At 42.5% G+C, this 21,621-nt stretch overlaps 1 protein-coding gene across 4 annotated transcripts in view; it reads left to right on the forward strand.

Annotated features, from left to right (window-relative positions):
• Positions 1–11,638: 11,638 nt before the first annotated feature.
• ANKRD28 (ankyrin repeat domain 28) overlaps positions 11,639–21,621 on the forward strand; it is a gene marked incomplete at its 5' end in the record, with an annotated part of 125,142 nt that continues 115,159 nt past the window's right edge. For 2 of the 4 annotated variants that reach the window (XM_080338823.1, XM_080338826.1), the window contains one exon: positions 11,645–11,734. In XM_080338823.1, coding sequence (XP_080194949.1) covers positions 11,708–11,734 — 27 coding nt within the window. Of the gene's footprint in view, positions 11,735–21,621 lie in introns of all 4 variants that reach the window. The other 2 variants (XM_080338824.1, XM_080338825.1) reach the window with 2 other exon arrangements.

Raw genomic sequence — 21,621 nt, forward strand, 5'->3', positions numbered from 1 at the left:
AAAAGAACACGGGTTCCCTTAAACTGTCTTTGGGACACATATCAGAGAAGAAAATTGGTTTCTCCATTTTCTTTAATAAACTGCTGTGGGAGACAGCAAAAAAAGAGTCCCATATTTCTTTTGATATATCACAGACAGTAAGCTATGGAGTACTATAAAACACTGTTAAATGCAAATATATTTTTGGGAGGATGATTAGACTTAATAAGGGTATTTAAAACCAGAACTAAATATGTCACTTTGAATGTAAAAAGAATACTTTTATTATTTCTAAATAAAAGTAATATAAGAAAAGGGGTTTACATCTTTTTTTTTTCGTTATTTTTTGGAAGAAAGGAATGAAAACCTAAGTTTATGTTATGAAATGGAAAGTGAGGATTTCCTTGCTTGGTCTCCAGAGTTTTCTGAAGCCTGATGTTTTGAATCAACAAGTCAAACAGAAGCATGAGGAACCAGATGCCTATGGAACTGGTGAGCTAAATAATATCACTTTCCCGTGTGCTTAAAAGGAAATGTATTGTGTCCTGCACAAAAGTGTTTTGACGTAAACAATCATCAGCTATCTCACAGCATCTTTACATTGTTTCAGCAAGAAGAAAAATGGCGAAGTTTCTGTCTACTATACTCATTTAACAACTCATTTGGGAAAGACCAAAGGGCTCTGGTTCAATCAGTGAGCACCCCGAAACATCCCAGCCTCACTACGGGATGTGCTTTCACACGTCCATTTTGGCAGCAGCCTCATGGCTCCCACCACTCTCTCCCAGGCCTGTGCTGGCCTTGACCATTGCTGGTAGGATTATTTGTTATGAAACATTAGCCTCACCACAAGACTCCATGCTGATGAACAGTGCAGTGAGGGGAGAGCTGGTAGCTCACTCCACCCACCCTGGCGTATCTTGACATGGAAGAGCATGGTGCTGGCTTGGGGGAGCTGGAAAAAGGGGCCACGTGAGAATGGAAATGAGGGTAGAGCCAGCCCCAGGCGTTCAGAAATCCTGAGTCAGGCCTGCAGAAGTCATGAGGTCTTTAAAAATAAGAAATGTGGTATTCTTCTTAGTTCCTGATTGTAACCTTAGACTTTAGGGTACATGAGATACTGAATGTACACACGCTTAGACTTTCCAAACACAGGAACTAGATCCTTTATTTGATATAACCATAAACTGAGATTTTCATGCTGTTCAAAAAATATACCTTCTTATCTTGGTGACTGTTCATCTGCCTAGTTCATCTACCTACCAGATGAGTTCCTGGGCTGCCGATCTGCTGGTGTGCCTCACACACCAGTTTGGGTCATGTCCTGCTCCGGAGCCAGCGAAGTCAGTCATCCTCAGGAAACACTGCTTCCCCTCACCCTGCTAATTTAATTTTGTAAACGCTCTGAAGATCAAAACCTTCTGTGAACTAGTAAAAGCTTCTGATTATGGATATCTCCGCTTGGCTCTATGGTTGATCAGAGTATGTCCATATGTATTATTTATTATGCCGTTGAAGTGTTTTGACAGAGTTGGAAAACTGGCTATCATGAGATGGCTCCAGCTCCGAATAGCTGATGATCCAAGAGAAATCAGAAGAATTATTGCATAGGGGAAAATCTGCAGCTCAGCACACGTAGACCTGCCAATATATACACACAGATCTATAGCCTGAATTGAGATATTCAGCTTTTTACTACCCCAACTGAAGTGCCAGCTTTCTTCTTCCCTCCCCTCCTCTCCTGTGTGTCCTCACATGGTTCAGTCTCATGCTAGCCTGTTCAAAAGCCTACTGAAAGAAAACAAACACTGAATTCACTTGGATGAATACGTGATTCTCACAAAATCACTTCAACATTCACAGTACTTCTGCTTTGCCTTTTGGCAATTATATGTACCTGTTAACAAAGGGCTAAGCAGCCACAGTCCTTTTACGCAGGATCTGGCCACGTCAGTGCAGAGGACATTGGTGGGCTTTCACTGAGAGGGCAGTGGTCCCGTGTCCTCAGCCTTGAAGAAGTAAATGTCTGCACCAGAAGTCAGGTGAAGGGGTTTGCACTGGGTTTTTCCATGGGGGAGGACCAAAGGTATTAGCCAGTAAAAGGACTTTTGAGCTACATTTTATTTTGATTTGTTCATCACAAGGAGAGGCACGATTCCAGCTGGTCTTTGCAAGTGAAGTTGTTAACAATCTCTGACAGATGCAAGCACACAGTAGAGCTGGTCCATTTTTCTGTTTAATTTCTGTTTAACCTCTTTATCAATGATCTGGATGAGGGGATTGAGTGCACCCTTAGCAAGCTTGCAGATGAGACCAGGTTGGGTGGGAGTGTTGATCTGCTGCAGGGCAGGAAGGCCATCCAGAGGGACCTGGACCAGCTGGATCGTTGGGCTGAGGCCAGTTGTATGAGGTCCAAAAAGGCCAAGTGTTGGGTCCTGCACTTGTGTCACAACAACCCCAGGCAGCGCTACAGGCTCAGGGAAGAGTGGCTGGAAAGCTGCCTGGCAGAGAGGGATCTGGGGGTGTTGGACAACAGCCACTTGGATATGAGACAGTAGTGTGCCCATAAGGCCAAGAAGGCCAACAGCATCCTGGCTTATATCAGGAATAGTGTGGCCAGCAGGACTAGAGAAGTGATTGTGCCACTGTACTTGGCACTGGTGAGGCTGCACCTTGAATCCTGTGTTCAGTTTTGGGCCCCTCATCATAACAAAGACATTGAGGTGCTGGAGAGAGTTCAGAGAAGGGCAACAAAGCTGGTGAGGGGTCTGGAGCACAAGTCTGATGAGGAGCAGCTGAGGGAACTTGGGCTGTTCAGCCTGGAGAAAAGGAGGCTGAGGGGAGACCTTATCGCTGTCTACAGCTACCTGAATGGGGGTTGTAGCATGCAAGGTGTTGGTCTCTTCTAACAAGTAGCTAGTGAAAGGACAAAAATGAAACGGCCTCAAGTTGTGTCAGGGGAGGTTCAGGTTAGATATTAGGAAAAAATTTTTCACAGAAAGGGTTGTCAGGCATTGGAACAGGCTGCCCAGGGAAGTGGTAGAGTCACCATCCCTGGAGATGTTCAAAAGACATTTAGATGAGGTTCTTAGGGCCATGGTTTAGTGCTAGAGTTAGGTTCAGTTATGGTTGGACTTGATGATCCCAAGGGTCTCTTCCAACTGAAATGACTCTATGATTCTATGATTTTCCAACCAGTTGCAGTGCAAGGTGAGTGGCTGGATGCTCTGGGTGGCTGGGGAAGGTGCACCATGGGCTGAGGCACCATGCAGCAAACCAGCTTGCTTTCCTCTGCCAGAAAGCTGCCAGGGAGCTGTTGATGCAGGGCTCTTCATGCCCTGTGGTGCTCTGATGGACATATTTATTTTCTGGAGGTGTTAAAAGCATGGCCAGATTCACTCACCCTGACCTCACTGGTTTATTGCTGTCATGAACATTTCAGACCTTTGAAATCAGCCCAGGCAGGTCAGCAGTTCTGACCTTCAGCCGGGCAGTGCTGTAGCTCTAACCTCCTCCAGATAAACCTCACAGGAAGGACCTCCACAAGCCTCGTCTGCCACCGTTCACGCCCCCCTGCCCTTTTGCTGCAGATATTGGCCATTGTGCAGCCATGCCCGTGGCGGGGAGCCCACCGAAATCTAACCCAACCTTGACCCTGACCATCAATCCCGCATGTGAGTGGTGGTCAGGTTACCTGAGAGCTGACACCAGCCACGGCTGCTGCCTTGTCCCACGTCCTGCACAGCTGCCGCTTGCCTTGGGCTTGCAGAGCAAGATCTCCAGAAGAGAGAGTGCGTTTTCGTTCTGCGCTTGCACCATGGCTACTACTGCAATATGTTCTTTTCAGCTCAAAGTTTGTTGCCCTGGTATTTATAAAACATTGCCGAAGAAACCCATGGTGGGAAATCTTACCTATAACAGTAATGCAAATAATACTAATAAAGTGAAACCTCCCACGTAGAGCCAATTGCCTGCTTTAAATTATAGCAGTAAGGAAATATATATATTTATATGGGTATAATGTATAATGATGTGTTGGTGTGTGTCTCTGAGCCGTATTTCAAAGGCAAGAAGGATGCTACTTACCATTGTATCTATGGCAGGCCTACTGGTGATTCTCTTCCAAGATTAGTATTTTGAGGGACATTCATCTTGAAACCTACTGTGATAACACAGGGTGTTTTAAATAGCACAGTGTGATTGCGCGACATAATTATTGAAAACCTAATAAATTCATTTTAGAATATCTTATAGAACGGGAGAGCCTGTGGTTTAGAAAAAAAAATTCACTCTGTATGCAGCATTTTCAATGTATGTTCACATTCTGCTTCACTTACTAATGGACATATGTGCAAATATAAAGGCCTTCCCTAAATCAACACTATATTGCACAGACCAGTAGCCTGTACAGAACCATTGCCAAATACGTTACATGGAACTTTTCCAGTACTTCAATTTAATTATGCTATTTCAGTATATATAAATTTAAATTCAGCAAATTCACCTCATGGCAATGTAGAACTCTACGGTCAGTACCTTAGGGAATATTTTGTGTTAATACCTTCAGTAAAATAACTTTAAATACGTTCATCCCAGTGCTGGCTGATCTGGAGGTTATTCTCTCTGCTTTTCCAAGGAAAGTATCATGCTCTGGTACTTAAAATATGGAAAATACAGGTTTTACAGCATGCCCTATGAGTTAAGAAACTCAGGCTTTGGTGTGTGAGCATATTCAGTGGTACAGATCCTGAACAGAAAACACAGCGCCGGCAGCTTGCTCACCTTCAGGGCTCAACCTTTGCACTTACTAAAACAAAACAAACATCGATTTTAGCGCTGTAGTGGCAAACCCAGCTACCAAACAGCTGAAACACCCCTCTGATTTCATTTGTCATGGCATATGTTCTATGGGAGGGTGGGGGAGCAAGTTATCAAATTGTAATTAATAACAAAGTTGTAGGTGTTTTAATGCATTCCCTCTGTGCATGTCAACTGTCAGGACCAAAGCAGCACTAGAATCAGTACTAATGAAAGTCTCAGACTAAAATAACCATATATTAGGATCTCTAACTGCTGCGACTGACAGGAGTACTAACCCTTACCTGTACGACTCCATTTCTTTTTAATATTTTATACAAATGGAAATCCTTTAGCAGGGAATGAAGACAACATCATGAAAACAGGAATAACATTGTCTATTAAGATGCAAAGATAAATGCAAACTGTTTGCTTCATTTTCTCTTCTTTGAGTTACAAATTTCTTGCTGTCACGAAAAACCTTTTCATCTTCCTTGAAATTCATCACTATGGCACTCGGTTGACAAATATATTCATCAGAGTAGTGTATTTCCCAGAGATTCCTGTCTTCTGCCTCAAGCACTTCATTCCTTTAGATGATAAAAGTATTTATCTGAGAAGAGTTAACATACATATCTGTGTGGCTGTAAGCTCACATACACCATCAAAGTATTAAAAAAAATTGTACTTCAAGAAAACAAAAAAAACAGCATTAAAACCAGATATTCTTTATGGCAGAATCTTTATTCCACTATGGATGTACAGTGATCATCCGCTGTGTTTGGACAATGAAACGCTCTCTGCTGAAGCAATTAAGGAGCCTGTAAGTGTATTTTCTTAACTTAGAAGTTTTATCCGAGGTTCTTGACTTGTGACAATGCAGCTGAATTGCTATATTTGTATATGTAAAAGTAATTTGCATAAAATGGCAGCACACAATAAATTATTACCGTGTCTAGTTGCTGCATTTTGGTTTATATTGCAGCTTTGAGGGGAACAAGAGCTGAGAAAGTTGGCCATCACTGCAGCAACTACAGTGTTGGTAGAACAAGCTTCATCTAACCTCCACCTTTCTTTACTGGACACGCTGTCCCTGTTTTCATGGCACCTACTCCTGCAGCATTGAGTGTGACATGGGAACGTGTGAAAGTCTAATCCTAAATTGTCCTCCTTTCTGAGCTCATGTTGTGTTCCTTGTAGCTGATTTTCAGAGGTCACATTTCAGCTGGAATTTGGCTATTTGAAAAAAAAATGCCTGTTCCTTCACTTCCCTACCTCAGCCCCAGCTGACTACTTAAGTGCTTTATAAAGAAATACGTAAACTATACACTGGAAACACTTTGCCCACATTTGAAATCAAACCACTCTGAGAGCAAAACCAGAGGATATAGTCAATAAGGCATCTCTAACTCATCACAAGATGAAATTTGTGTATGCAGAAATCCTCTTCTCCAAATGAGCAGCTGTCTAGGATATTAGAATTTCATCAGCTGTTATCAGAAAGTAAGGGGTTCAGATGTTCAGAAGCTTCTTGTTTCGAAGTCAGAACCTATATTTTGCTTCTCATCATGTAAATCAACACTTCCACTTCAATACTTCCACTTTTTATTCCATTTAATACTTTGTTAGAGCAGTGGTGAAATGCATCTCTAGCAAAATATCCCTGTGTAGCAGGTCACATAAAACATCCCAATAAGATTTTTACGGTGCATTAAGCTTTCAGCTAGCCACAATGACTAAAACTCATTCCATTTTGTGCTTCACTTTGGGTGTTACTCTTTGAAGAACTGGCCAAGCCTGAAAAAATAATTTGCGAGATCATATCCCACTGGAGTTTCCAGTTAGTCAATACCGGCCATTCTGAGGTACAATTAGCATGGCAACAGGACATTTCAAGGCATTTGTTTATTTATATGAACAAACCAGAATATTTTGTTAAATAAGTAAAATATACTCAGTTTTGTTTATAGAAAGAAATCTATAACAAAATATTCTATTTTATAAACACTAATTCAAGTTGATGTGATAATGTACAAGAGTGTTGACATTCAGTGTTTTAAGAAGGAGTCATTTTGGGTTGTGCAAATACTAAAAAATGTATTAATTATGTCTTTTCTTTCCCTTTCCTTGTCTCAGTTAAGTTTAAAGGTAAAATTTATTTCTTTAATTTTTATTAGATTCAGCTTGGTTTTACAATTATTCAGAATTACTAGCCTTTTATGATCACATTCTCAAAGGTGTACAACTACTTTTCATTAATGTTTGGACAGTTTTGAGACTTATTGAAAAAGCAAATAATAAAAAGGTTTGGGATTAAATTCTCCTTTGTGTAAAAGTCAGCCCAGAGCCCAGGGTCCTTTACACCTTTCTTATGCCTCTTTTAGACTCTGTCCTGCTGAAGAAGATAAACCTAATTGGGGGGGGGGGGGGGGGGGGGGGGGGGGGGGGGGGCAGGGAAGGTTGCATGTTATTTAAAACAGAAGAAATAGGAAGAGAAGAAGTTTTTCAATATGCAAGCACAAGTCAAATTGATACCTTTGTAAAATCCACCTTTGTATCCATCTAATCTATTATTTACCAATAATACCGGCAATCAGGCAGCATAAGGACACACCAAACATTTTACAAATACCCCACAACATTTTACCATTGAAATGCAAGCTATATAATTTCTTACCATTTTTGCCTCACTCTATATATTCTTAATTTTCTGTTTTCTCTCACTTCAACTTGAATTTTCCTTAGAATACAGGACTGATAGGAACTTAGAGCTGTTTGGCAGGCCCCTGCAACTTTCTGATTGTAGGAAGGACACTCACGTTTGTTCTGCCCTCCTCTGGATATTAAATTTGTTCTTTCTATAGGGAGGGCAAATGAGTTCTCTCTCCTGTCTGCACCAAGCAGGGATTAAATCGGTCAAATGAACATCCATAAGCATAACAGTGCTTTAGAAATGTCAATCGATGATATTTGATTGATGATACCATTATGATATTCAGTATGTTCCCATTACAATCAGTAACTATGAACAGTCAAGATTCAAAATGTAATCTCTGGGACAGATTTACAAAACCTTGACTGTTTTAGATTTTGATGGATAAAATGTGTCATGGCATGTGTAAAAACCTTTATGATAATGCTTCCAGCATACCACTATAAAACGAGTGTGATTTCCATTTGAAGACCAGCTCCTGAGTAATGCTGATTCAGGGTCATAAAGCTAAATGCATCCCTCTGTAGGAAATTATAACATTATATTGATTTCAGACACCTTGTATTCTGTGCAAAAATAAAATTAGTCCTGCTTTGATATAGGAGTACGGCACAGTGTTTGGAGGAGGGCAGTGGCAATCAAGTCCCTGGATTCTATTCCTAGCCATGGCAATGACTCATGTCATGACCTTGTGTAATTCTGTCAACCTCTGCGCCTGTTTACCCATGTAGAAGAATGAAAGAAGAATAAAAACCTCCTTCGCTGGGGTTGAACCCCCTAGTTAAAAAGTGCTAAGTATACAAGCATTCCTGGCACACTAAATAAATCATGAGCATGTTTCAGACGAGTTCACAAAACATCTCCAGTATGAGGTTTCTACAGTCTCTTCAATTCGATCCTATTATGTATTTCAGCGCAGCACATATGGTCCTATCTTTAAAACACTGGGTAGTGTTACAAGCCATGGGATAAGTTACAGCAGCAAGATTTAACATTAACGTTAATGGGAGCCATGCAGTTAAAGCCTATCACGCTCTGCCAAAAGCATGCCCTCAGAAGAGCTGCGTTGCTAATAATTTACAAACTGTCTCATTTAAAAGGTGCTGTGGAAATTTCTAACTTCTGCGGATGTATATTCTCAACATTATCAGAAATGCAGTGGCTTTCAGTATGTTTATACGTCAATACTCACAGACTTCTGTGAAACATTCTGCTAATGTTCCTAAGGGACACCTGGACAGTTACTCGCCTTGCAACAGCATTTTTAAAAAAGCATAGGTGAAGTTACCCTGAAATATACTGTAATAAATTAACAAGAAGGGCTCATTTCCTTACAGCACTGTTACATTTAACTTTTGAGGTTTTATTTCTATATTTCTATTGCTCTGCAGTCAAATCCTGCATTTTGCAGGACACTTGCAGATCAGATAATATTGTTTGTGATATTACCATATTTTTGTTCCAGTTGTAATAACCATGTGGACTGTTTTACACAGAATAAGAATAGGAAAATAACCTATGTTGTCACTTGAGAAAAAGTATCCATTTGCAACTCATTGGTATGAGTGAAACCACGCTCAGAAAATCCCCCACTTCTGTGTTATCCACCTTCAAGTATGTAAAGCTATCTCAATAACCACTCATGCTGAAACTGAAACAGACCGGTACCTCCAGGATGGGTGTTGGAACTTTCACATTTTACCACTTAAACTTTTTCATGCTACATTGTCTTATAACTTATGGAAAAGAAATGACATATTTAGGCACGTATGGTAACACCAACAGGCCTGGTCGTCAGCTATAGCTGGAGTATTGGAGTAAGGAACTTGAGAAGCAATAAAATAAAGATGCACCTTCTCCTGCTGAAGCCGTGCTGCCTCTAAACTGCATGACATGCTGGTGATTACAGGTGCCACACTTTCGTGTAGGAAGAATTGCCTAAACACAGAAATTACTCTAAATTGCAGGTGAACTGAAAGTAGATTTTTTCTGAATATCTTCATAAACTGACAAGTTTCACAGGAGAAAGGGGAACTTTATCAGCTCCCAGACATTCTTTTGACTCTGAAAAGGAGCAGTCTAATTTGGGGACAGACAAAGCCAATGTTTCCTGATGTCATTTTCTCCTTCACTGACTGCATTGATAAAGTTATCTCTGATTTCCACAACCATCAGTCTCTTTAGCATGTTGTTATCCCAGTCCTCAAATATTTTGTGTAGTGTCAAAATCTACCTGCTTCATTTTTTGCATACAACATGCTTTTATTCACAAACAATAAAACCATAGGTAGAATGCACGAGTACTAAAATAGGGGGCTATTTGTAATTAACTAAAACATTTACCTACCATAATCAGCATTTCTGGACATTTCTAGATGTCAACAAGAATTGATTTAGAAAGTGTAACAATGTTTTTCTTTGGGTGGTAAAATAGGATTGCAATCTTAACTGGTCAAAATGAAATAACATAAGCACACCCCATCAGGCTAGTTGTATTCAAAGACAATGAAAGACGTGCCTCAGCTAGCACCTATAGAAAACCCTTCTGTTCTTATGTTGCCATTTGTCAAAATAATATGTTCACGTCAGGCTCCTACTGGAATCAACAACCAGCGCATGAGTGGGCAAAAACAAACGAGTGTTCACACAGAATACACTTTATAAAACTTTATTTCTTAAGGTAATACTAAAGTCTAAGTAGATTTAACTATAAGTGGAGTGTTAAGAAGTCACAGTCTATTTTGAAGCTACAGGGAAGTCAAGAAACTTGAAACATCAGTTTCAAGTGCCGTCTGTAGCAGTATGCAATTCCTGAAAAAACCCAGTCTCTTCAGTCAGTTATTTTTTGGCAGGGAAATCAGATTTCAGGAGATAATAACGCTCCCAAAACATCGTTACCGTGCTGGCCTGGCTGACTACAGCTTTATTTTATGGAAGAGAAACTTCATCTAATTTCAGTGTCCCGTGTGCTGCTTTTTGTTCCTTTCACAGGACTTTTAAAGGGCTAACTGTGAATATGTCCTTCATGTTTGATGGACAGAGGCTTACCACCGAGCCTGTAAATTATTTCTCTAAATAGGAGAATCACACAGGTGACATCTCTACTAATACTCTGCCAGAAAAATGCAAACATTTTATACATAGTGAAATAATCTCTTTTTAGGATTGACTATCATCTGTATACTACTTGTATATGGCCGCTCCATCTCCCCATTTGATAATACGCCAAGGTGTCTCTTTGTGCTTTTATTCTGCCTGTTCACGCCAACCAGGACGTCAGTTCTATCGCTGTCCCCCATACCAACGGACCTCCGAAGCCCTGGAGTGCGCTGGGCCGCTCTGCAGCAGACCCCAGGGGAGCACAGGCAGCTCCACACCGGCACCGGGCCTGGATGCCCCCGGGGCGCGACCCGTCCCCCCGTTAGAAGAGCTGCCGGACGAGGAGACCGCGATTCCCTGACACGTTTCTCACACCAACAGGCGGGAACGCGGAGCGCTTTCGCTCCGCGGCAGCCAAGGGGCTCAGCCAGCTCTGGGGCAGCGGGTGGCTGCACCCGCGGGGTGGCGGGCGGGCGCCGGACCCTTCTTCCCCGGGAGGATCAGGGCGCTGCCTGTGGCCGAGAGGTGCCGGGGACCCCCACCTCGGGCCGAGCCCCGCTGTACCGGTAACTCTCGTCCGGAGCTTTTATCACCAGGTCGCCGAGGCCAAGCCTGAGGAAAACACGGCTACTCCTGAGAACACCGCCGGCCCCACTGGCCTCAACCTCCCCGTCCCCACCACACGCTATCCACCTCTTCAGCCCGCCTCACCGGCCGTGCCAATCAGCGCCGCCCTTACTCCGCCCCGCCTCTTGCGGACCAATCAGCACCGCCCTTGGTGGTGCGGGCCGCGGTCGGCGGCGCGGGCGGGCGCCTTTGATGCCGGCGGGCGGTTAATTCCGGAAGCTCCTCGGGAGCGGGAGGGGAGCGGCGGGGCGGGGCCGGAGGGGCGGGGAGTAAGAGAAGACCCCGCCCCTCCGGTCCCGCCCCTGGCGGGCCCGCCGCGCGCCGCCGTCCGCGAGCTCAGCGCGAGGCCCCGGCGCGGGGTGGCGCCGGCGGCGGGAGAGGAGGGGGGGGCGTGGCCGGCGCGCGGGCGGTGGGGGGGGCGGGGCGGCGAGCGGAGCCGAACCGAGTCGTTGGTGGCCGGAGGCGGCGGCCGGTCGGAGCGGCGGCCTCGCCATGGTGTTCCTCAAACTCCGCGAGCAGGTGGGTGCGCGGGGGCGGCGGCCGCCTCTCCCCTCCCTTCTCCTCCCGGTGCCGCCGGGCGCGGCGGCTGCGCGCTCTTCCCGCCTCCTCCTCGCCGCGGTGTGGCTGTGCGTGCGTGTATGTGTGTGTGTGTGACAGGCGGCGGGCAGGGGGAGGCAGCATGGCTGCTGCCGCGGCCCGGCGGGGACGAGGTTGGGTGGCGCCCGCCCGGCGGCGGGAGGCGCCATGTGCTCCCGGTGCGGCCACCGGTGCCCCCTCGGTGGCCCCGCCGGGCGGGCGGGGGCCGCCGCCCCGCGCAGGTATCGGGCCTAACAGGTGGCCTGGGAGCCCGCCCGCCCCCTGCTTTGCCCTTTCCTCCCCGCCGCGGTGGCGGGCTGGCCCCGGAGCTGAGGGAGGGACGGCGTCCTGCCCGGGGTCCCTGCCGTGCTTCCCGCCTCGGGAGCGGAGGAGAGACCCGGGGGTGTGACGAGGGCTCTGCGGGCTCCCCCGCGCCTGTGTGTTGGAAGGGGGAAGGTCTCTGGGTGGCGCTGAGGGAGCCTGGGCCGGAGGGACTGACTGCCCGGGCTGAGGGGCTTGGTCCGGGCCAGCCGGCTCGGGAGCCGCGGCGGAAGGCGGCGTGCCCGGGACCCGGAGCTCCTCTCCGCCCGGAGCCGGACCCGGGCCGGGGCGGTGCTGCCCTCCGCCGTTTCACGTGCCCCAGAGCTGCCCGCCCGTCCCCTCCCGCACCACCTTTCCCGTTCTGGCCTTTAAAACCTTTTGTTCGGCTGCTGTATCTTTCTCCTCCGTGGTCATGACAAGCCTTCCACGAGTCCGTCCTCCCCTTCTGAAAACAAGGTTTTTCGTGCCTTTAGTGGCTTGTTGCTTTCATCGCATCACACCCTTCTTTGTTTGCTAGACTCTTTGGTTTCCATCCCAGCTTATGAAAAATACTTGTCTTGGCTGCTCTGTCCCTTTCTGGTGTCTCCCAGGTCCTACCTATTGTCTCCTGTGCAGTATGAAGATACAAAGGTGGGAGGGTCTGCTCTGCCAATTTGCCGTGTGTGAAAAGATGCTTGCTAGAAAATGAATGTTCTCGTGTTTTCATGCCTGTTAGACCAAATTACCTGTAAAAACTCATACACCTCGCTGATGCTCTCCTTGATACTCTTCCTTAAGATAACTGACTGTAAGACTTGGAGACCTCTTCCCTCCTCCTCCAAAAAAAAAGCCACACAGAAAAATACACCTAGAAACTTGGCAGTGGTTAGGCAACTGGTATCCTGTGTCTGTTTACTACACTGATCACTATCAGCTCATGGTTAGCTGCTAGTCCTTTCATCAGCCTGCATATACCTCTGTCTTCCTACACTTGTGTTGTATGGTCGCTTGGGATTTTGTTCTAAGAAATGTTTAACAATATAGGGTTGGGATCTTTATGCTCTGTTGTATTGTATGGAAACTTAGTGAAGTCTCATGTTTTTTGAGAACTTGATCTATGAATGAGCAACGATTGTGGACCTGAAATAAAGGTAGTGTCTTTGAATTAGGTTTCCTTTTAGGCTTCATTACTCTTCTTCTATGGGAGGCTCTCCACAGGAATGAACACTTGTTCATGTCTTCTATTAAATAAGACCTTCTGTTAGAAAACAAGAAATAAAACTCTTCTGCAAGTAATCATTGTCAAATAACTAGCAAAACCCCCATCATTAAAATATTAACATGAAAGTATTGTATTTCATAACTGATGCTGAGGTGAAATACTGGACTATGTGGGACCACTGGTCTGAAGAGTAATGCATGGGAGGCTTTCAGCTTCTATTGTAATGCAAGTTTTAATCCAGAAGTATGAAATGGATTTTTCGATAGGATGGATCTATGAAGGTGCACTGATGCACTGGGAATTGAAGTATTCTTTCACTTAAAAAGGGGCTGGTAGGGGCAGGGAAAAGAGGCGGAAGAGGAAGAGATGGAGGGGAGTGCTGATTTTGAAGAAGTTTTTGTAGAGGGAGTGATTTTTAGCAACAGCTGTATTTCTGCTGGGTGTCAGTTGCTTGATAATTTGTTACAAACTAAATTCTGTTTAAATTGCTTTCTTTAAGAATGCCCAAAATCATGACAAATCATATTAACAGTAAGTATCTTTGTTTTGCTAATTACAGAGAATTCTTCCAGGTCAGCGTTCTTGTGCAGTATATTGCAAGATGTCTCGACTTCAGAACTAGATGCTGCGCTAAGATCATAACACCACCTGATCATTATTAAAAAACAAAACAACAACAAAACAAACAAACAAACCACAAACCCCCACAAAAAACCTAAAAACAAACAAACAAAAAAACCCTCCAAAACCCTAAAAATCCACAAAACAAAAAAACCAAACAAAACAAACCCCCTCAAAAAACACCAAAACCAACTGTGGTACTATATGAAAGTTTGTATTCAGTATTTCATAAAACATACTCCCTGTTTGCTTGAACCATATACTTTGTTTCCTTTAGAATAAAGTAAACTGTCAGGTGTGTTTGTAGTCCCTATGGTGAGTCTCTCTCTTCAGTGGTGGCAGTTTCATGGAGGAATGCAAAGGCTGCTCTGTTTGTACTGTTCAGCTGGTATGAAGGAGGGAGATGATTTACTAATTTACTTTTACAACAGACAGATTAATAACTTTCTGGAACAAAAATTCTCCTGAAGTATTATCAATTTTTTTTTTTTTTTCCAAAATCAACATAAACCTGTTGATTTTGTTCTTTGATAATGTATTTAAATGTCATAATTGTGCTGGGGAGAGGCAGCCTGATATTTTCTTATACTTGATTTAGTTTAGTTTTTGAAGTTATTGGACACTAGCGTAGAAGCAGCACTTCAGAACTTACAGTGAAGTGGGAAATTCTGCTCTGAGACTCTTAATTGAGCTCAGAGAGTGAAATCCTAGTTCTGCTTGCAGTTGATTTAATTTACTTAGTACACTGATAAACAAAACTTTGATCCTACGGATGCTTAATGCGTCTGTGAAGCTCAAATATTTGGTTGTCTGTGGACACTGGTTTGATACGTGTAACTTTCAGGAATAAAGGTTCTCCATGCCCTGAGAAGAGCAGGCGTTTCCTTAGGTTCGGCAAGCAGCCAGCAGGTACCTTCAATAGGAATTTGTGTTAGTACTGCTTGAGCTTTATTGCTTTGCAGTCCTGTGAGGTAGGAATATCTTTCAAAGTTTTGAAATAATTCAGAGTGTATATTGCACTTTCAGAACTGACTCATGTTTGCTTTCAAAGTATATTAGGTATAAAAAACCTCCATAAGCTGTATTTGCAAATTAGCATTTGAAGCTAAATTGAACTATATTGAGCAAAGTTGATACCTGTAATGCTCAACAGGAAACTTTAACTCTGGGGTAGGAAGAGCAATCAATCATTCAGGTGTCAAGTTAGGAGCTGTGGATTGTTCTGGGTGCTCTTGTTGTACAACATTGGACTGACATTTAAAAACAAATGAAGCAAATCTGAAAATTCTGTCACTGGAGGTGAAGCCATTCAAAGTAGAGATGAAAAATACAGTAAGTGTACCTTCTGATGAAGGTATTTTGCTCTTTGGTTTGTTTGCCTGTATACTGTCTTCATAGACTGATGCTTGTATACCAGGTTCCTCTAGACAAAAAGCTGCTTTAACTAGTAAAATACCAAGTGAGAGGGAGACTATAAAGGTTTATTTCTTGCTGAAACACCATGATATTCTCCTGTAAGCAACTGCATTGAAAGCAAAGTTTGGGTCAAGGTTCACTGATGTCTTATCAGATTTTTTTTGAGGAGAGTAGTGTGCGTTGGGGAAAGAAAAAGGAGTAACTTGTGTGTCTTCTGGTATTTTTATTTCCTATCCAGTCGTCATTTCTAGGTATATTAGATGTTTCCCAGAACAGGTAAATTCTTGCTTGAGAGAGCTGTGAGTTAGTCTGTCTTGCACATAAAGAGTAATTGACAACCCAGTTTTTCTTAGTGGGTAGGGGAAATTTGGATTGCCTGACAACCAAGGGATTCGTTGCTTTTCTGTTGCAAGCCTTACCTGCATATGGGCAGGTTGTCTTTCAGGCTAGCATAAGCCTTCATTTCAGTAGAGTTTTGTTGAAATGCATGAAGCTCTGATGAAAACTGGCTGATTTTTTTTTCTTTGATTTTGCAGCTATATAACTGCAAAGCTCATTGGATGCAGTGTTATTATAGTTGATATAGCTTTATTATTTTCTCTCAGTACACCATAGGTTTAATTATGAATTTCTTGTTTTCTCTGAATCTTCAATATGTAATAGGAAGAAATCTTGGTGCTTGTAATAATGGACATTTGACAGGAATTTGTATGGGATTTTCCTGTATGACTGCTAGACTGCTTGAGGCAATGCGTTTATTCCCAGAAGTCAGAAGTGAGTGGAAAGGATTGGGGTATGAACAACTGTGTGATATTAGAGTGACCACTTATCTTCAAAGTCCTTGAACAGTGAGAGCACTGACTTCTTTATTGCCCATTTATATCTTTCTCTTAGCTTAGATGGATCTTGTTCAATTGGCAGTTAAACAAATGTTTGCAGTGTCATAGTGAACACCCTGAATGCCTCTATGGTTGCTATTTTCATTACTGCCAGCGTTAGACTTCGTTCTTTTAGAATTCATGCCAAGAATAAATGTCCCAACTAGTTCCTTGTTACACTAAGAGGAGGAATGGTCTCCTGTGGTGATGAAAGGAGCTGCTGCTGTTCGATGAGGGAGGGATATGGTGGGAGTGGAATGATGTAGTATTTCTCTACAAATTTTCTTCAGACACAGACTAATGAAATGTGTTACTTTAAAGTTACTTTAAAGTTACTGTTCTCTAAAAAAATACTTTTGGAAATCTTGTTTCGAAGTTGAGAAGCATTCTGTGCGCTCTAATCTCCATCACACATGCTTCCTAAAATTTGCACCTAATCTGTTTTAACTGTATACAAAATAACTAATTTAGGAAGTTGTAATACTTATCAAGATAGCTTAAGTATTACTGTTAATTCTCATGTTCCTAGGCTAAGAACTCACATGTACTGAAAAGGTAAGTTTCTTTAATTGATGGAAAACTTCGAGTAACTTGAACTCCGTTTATCTTGTTGTACGCAGTAATTACTAGACCTTCCATTAGAATGTGTTGAGAGAACCTGGTTTGACCACGTGTTTGCTTTGGAGTATCAGATTCCCTGATGATAACTTGGGTACTTCTGAGTTGTGAACAAGCAGTTCTTCTCAGTGAAGAAAACAAACTTCTTTTTTTTTTTTTTTTTTTTTTTTTAAGGAAGAGGGGGGAAAAAAGGTGGGGGAGAGACAAAGCAAGCCTTGATTCTGCAGTCAGATCCTTACAGCAGATCCTGTTAACTCAGTGCCGTTCTGTGAGGGCATAAAGGTCTATTCATGCAGATAGCATCGAAGGTTTGTGACCATTACTTGGAGGCAAATATCGGGGGGAAAAAAACTGAGGCAAATGTGCACATGCCTATGAAGAAGTGGCTTCCTTAGCACCCACAAAAAAGTCTGTTCCTGTAGGAAACCAGTAACTGTTGAGACTCTGAACTAGTAACTGCTGTCTGATGTGGATTGTTATTCTTTCCTTGTTTCCATTCACTGAAATGGGTTGTGGAATAGGATGATTGAAATTAAATATCTTTGGTATTATACACTTCATATCTTCCACTTTATCTTTTAGCAGCTAGTTTGTTTCTTAGTTGCTCTACTTTTTATTTTTCCAGTCAGCTGGGCCTTCCCAGGGTCAAACTAATATTTGATCATTTGCTTTCTTGCTCCTGCCAACTTTTTGTTCTTACCTCTCTACCTATTTCTGGAAATTGAGTGGGAGACTTGTTGCCTTAGTTACAGTGACTAACCGTTTCATAGTTATTTATAATGTGTGTGTTTAAATAACCTGTATCATAATATGAATCGCAAAACATTTCACATCAATTAAAAAAAAATGAGCAAAGCAATCCATGTCTGAGTCCTGGGAGCGCGCTTACAGTGCTGATTCTCAGAGGTTTGTTTTCCTTTGGTGGTGGAGGTGGAGGACAAGTTCTAATCTGGCGTTTGAAGGTGAATTTGAAATAAGGTATCCTGGTGTTATCCTTTGTGCAGATGAAGACTGAATCTTAATATTAAGCTCTGAAGTATCAGGGAGTGTTATTCTTTCTCTCCTTCATAATGATGCAAGTACTCTCACCAAGGGGTGGGAATATACCTGTTTAACTGTGTTGATTCAATTGTGGCTGCTCAGGTGTGGGTGAATTATACCAGCACTCACCCATTTCAGCCCAAAAACTACAGCTAATGGTGTAGTGGTGGGACTGAGTAGTTGGGAGGGAAAGGAGGATACGACTTGTAGGCAGCTGAGTGGGTACAGAGGGTTGAAGAGGAAGCACCAGCTGTGATACACAAATGAGTAAGGAGCAAAACAGTTGATCTGTAGCATCCTTGTGGATTGAGGAACTACATGTTAGCTGAAGCACCTAATGGCTTCTCTCCTGTAATAAAGAGGTGCTCTTTGTTGTGAGTTGAATATAATCTTAGATTTTCATTTATTATTTCTACACTAATATGTGTATGTGAGTTGAGTGAACAATACCATGTAAGTAGACTGTTATTTACATGGCTAAAGCCTACCTGTTCAGGGCAGTCTTAATACTTAGATATTTTTCCCACTAAACTACTGAAACTATATTTGAATTTGAGAGATGTAAAAGAAAGGTCTCTCTATTCTAAACCAGGAGTTTTGGGTAAAACAAGAAAAAGCCAAACCAGTTTGCTTAGGCTTATGTTGTTAAACTTCAGAACTGTGTTTACAGAGATGCGGGGAACTTTCCTGCCCCAGAGTAGGAATGAATGCCTCCTAATAGCAAACTGTGTCATGTTAGGAGGACTTTGTGAATGTTCATGTTTGTATGCAACTGCCTGTTCACATGGGTCAATCCATTTCTGACTGTGTCCTGAACTGTTGTGAAGCCATCCTAAATGTTTGATGTTTTCATACTTTCAACAAATAAACTGACAAGTAATGGCCTTCCTAATTCCAGGTGATGGACATTTGTTTATAAGTTATTCTTGGTCAGTCTGCAACCATACTTGAGGTTCACTTGCACTTTGTGTTGAAATCCTGTACTTCAGTTCCATCCAGTGTCAAAAAGAAATTGTGGGTACACCTGGATTCTTTTTGACTTCGGCAAAAAGAAGATAGAACAGTATGTTAATAAAGAAGAGGGGACACAAGCAAGAATTCTTGTCAGCATGACAAAAGGAGAATGAAATTGCTGTAGTTAAAGCATTGAGGCCAAAATGAGCCTTTTAGAGCTTACAGAATTTCTAACTATCATGAAGAATTCAGTGTTTTGTTTCAAGATTTTGCTGTTTATCCTCTACATTTTGATATCAGGAAGAATTCAGTGTTCTGCTTCAAAGTTTTGCTGTTTATCCTGTATGTTTGAGTAGCTCCATCTATACTGGTATGTCTAACAGGGAGGAAGTTGAACCTTCCATTTAGAAACCTGGTCATCTCACAGCAGGCAGCACAAGAGACCAAGGATCTGTCTATCTAGCTCATAGCTGAAGGACCTACTTGAATTATAGATAGCTGAACTGGGTGGGGAGAAACACATTCAGGAAGTTCTGTAGTTATTTATATACTAACATAATCTGAAACTAATGCATAAAGTAGTCATTTAAATTCATTGCTGCAGACTCAGTTTTGTATAATGTTAGGGCTAACTGGTATTTTTTTCCTTCCCTGTCCCATCACTAGACCATCTGCCTCTTCTGTCCATGGCTCCTGTTAGTGGGCTGGCAGTCTATGCAAAGTCTCTTTCCATCCTGAGCACTCAACATCTCTTTCCTGCCTCTGATCTCTGTGTGGTGTCTGCTGCTTATTTTCTGCCTCTGCTAACACTTCATTCTCTCACCAGCATCACCTCGCAAAGCCTTGTTTATAGGTTAAAATGAAGGAAAAGCACACATAAAATACATAGGTGAAGAAAACCAAAATGCTGATATTATTTTTCTGGTCATGTGATTACTCATTGTTTTGAACTGAAGAAATGTCCTGAGTCATGGTACAAGGAGACTTCAGAAATAGCACAGTAATGGAATTCCCTACCCTTCGCCTCCGTTCCTTTGTAACTGCAGAGTTCTGTTTGGTGCTTGCTGTGTTTGCTGGAACATGAGGATCAATAGAAAGAGGTCTTATGCTAATATTGTGTTGCTGTGCAGCCTCTCTGCCAAATTAGAACCCTGTATTAGTACTGCCTGGTACCTTTCATTTCCTTTGCTCCTCAGTTCCAGGAGCAGTATTTTGTTTTATAGCTCTGCTGTTATCTGTTTAAAATACCGGTCTTTCATTCTGGAAGATAATTTTCAGTATTAAGGAGGACTTGTAGAACTTTCTCTTCTTGGTTTTCTGTCACCTGCAAGGTTGCAATTGCCATTACTGTCCTGCAGCATTCCTGACCCCATAGTAACCACCCATCATTTATTTTTTCCACTCCTACCCCAGGATGTCATGTTTTCTGTTCTTTCCATGCACCAGCACACAGCCATTGAAATATTATCTAACGCTACAGACTGAACGGTGTATTAAAGTAGAACTTTTCAAGTACACAATAAGTAACATTTTATGACTTGTCCATATACATTTGTCTATTCTTTTTACCATAAGTTTAACACATTACAGTTACTGCGATCAGCAATCTAAATAGTCATTTTAATCTACTCCAGAAAAAATGGAGCTCAAGAGAGGAGAAGGTCTTCATGATGAGAGCAAAAGAATGGTGAAGAAGGGACTTGTAAAGCACTAGAGTGAGAACAAGAAGGACAAAAATGGTTAGGATATCAGAAATTGCTGATCACTGATACTGACAAAGCTCTTCTGATGAACCTCAGAGCTGATCATCCAAAACCCAACAGGTATCCAGACACCCTGTGGACCTCTGTTTGCAATGACTTCAAGGGGCTGGTTCCTTTTACTACCTGCTGCACCTTTCTACAGCACAGGAGGGAAACTCACAGCATCTGTAGTCTCAAAACTAACACTGTGAATAATATAGGGAAGAGTGCTTTCTACTGTTTTTCTATACCTGGAGGTGTAAAAAACGGATTCGGGTCAAGTATATAAAATTTGTCATCTTGCAAGGGCAAATATAGTTGTATGCAGCCACATATTTTATTTTTGAAAGGGCTTTGATTTTGTGTATTGTGAATTGGCTGCATTTTTTTCTTTTTAAGACAACATTTAGCAAGCCACAAGTGCTTAAAAAAAAGTGTGGTATTTTTCAGTTTGCATTCAAACAGATTAGTTGTGAGTTCCTCACCTGAAGGATGATAAAGTTCCCGCAATGCTCTATTTATGTGTTAAAACTGCTTTAGTAATCATTTTAGTATTAAGCTTATTGCGTACATAATTAAAGAACTGCTAGCATCAAAGTAGAAATACCACAGTGTATGACTTTGTGCCCGAAAGTAGTTGAATTATTTTGCTGAAAATGTAGCATGACTATTAAAAAGCAGTTGATTTGGTCTTTGTATTTCAACCTAAGCTTCATCTGGAAGGCTCTCATTGGCTGTTGCAATGGCTGTAGAAAAGACTGTAAGTATTTAGGGTATTGCACTAGTTTCCTGTCTTGGGATCCAACCCCTTACATGGGGCAGTGGTGAGGTATGTTTCCTTCTATAAAGTTCTTCACTGGAACTTACATAAGCCAGAGAAATAGTATCTGTTGGAATGACAGGAGGAATAGCAACACCAGTCGTGTCTGTGGAGACTGTTAGAGGAGATGTTCAGCTCCCTTTCCCTGGAAGCTCACCATACCCGTATTAGCAGTGCTCTCCTCCGTGCTGCTTGGAGGTGTTGCAAAGTCATTTTGG

Source organism: Nesoenas mayeri (genome assembly GCF_963082525.1).
Source record: "Nesoenas mayeri genome assembly, chromosome: 2".
Taxonomy (NCBI): domain Eukaryota; kingdom Metazoa; phylum Chordata; class Aves; order Columbiformes; family Columbidae; genus Nesoenas; species Nesoenas mayeri.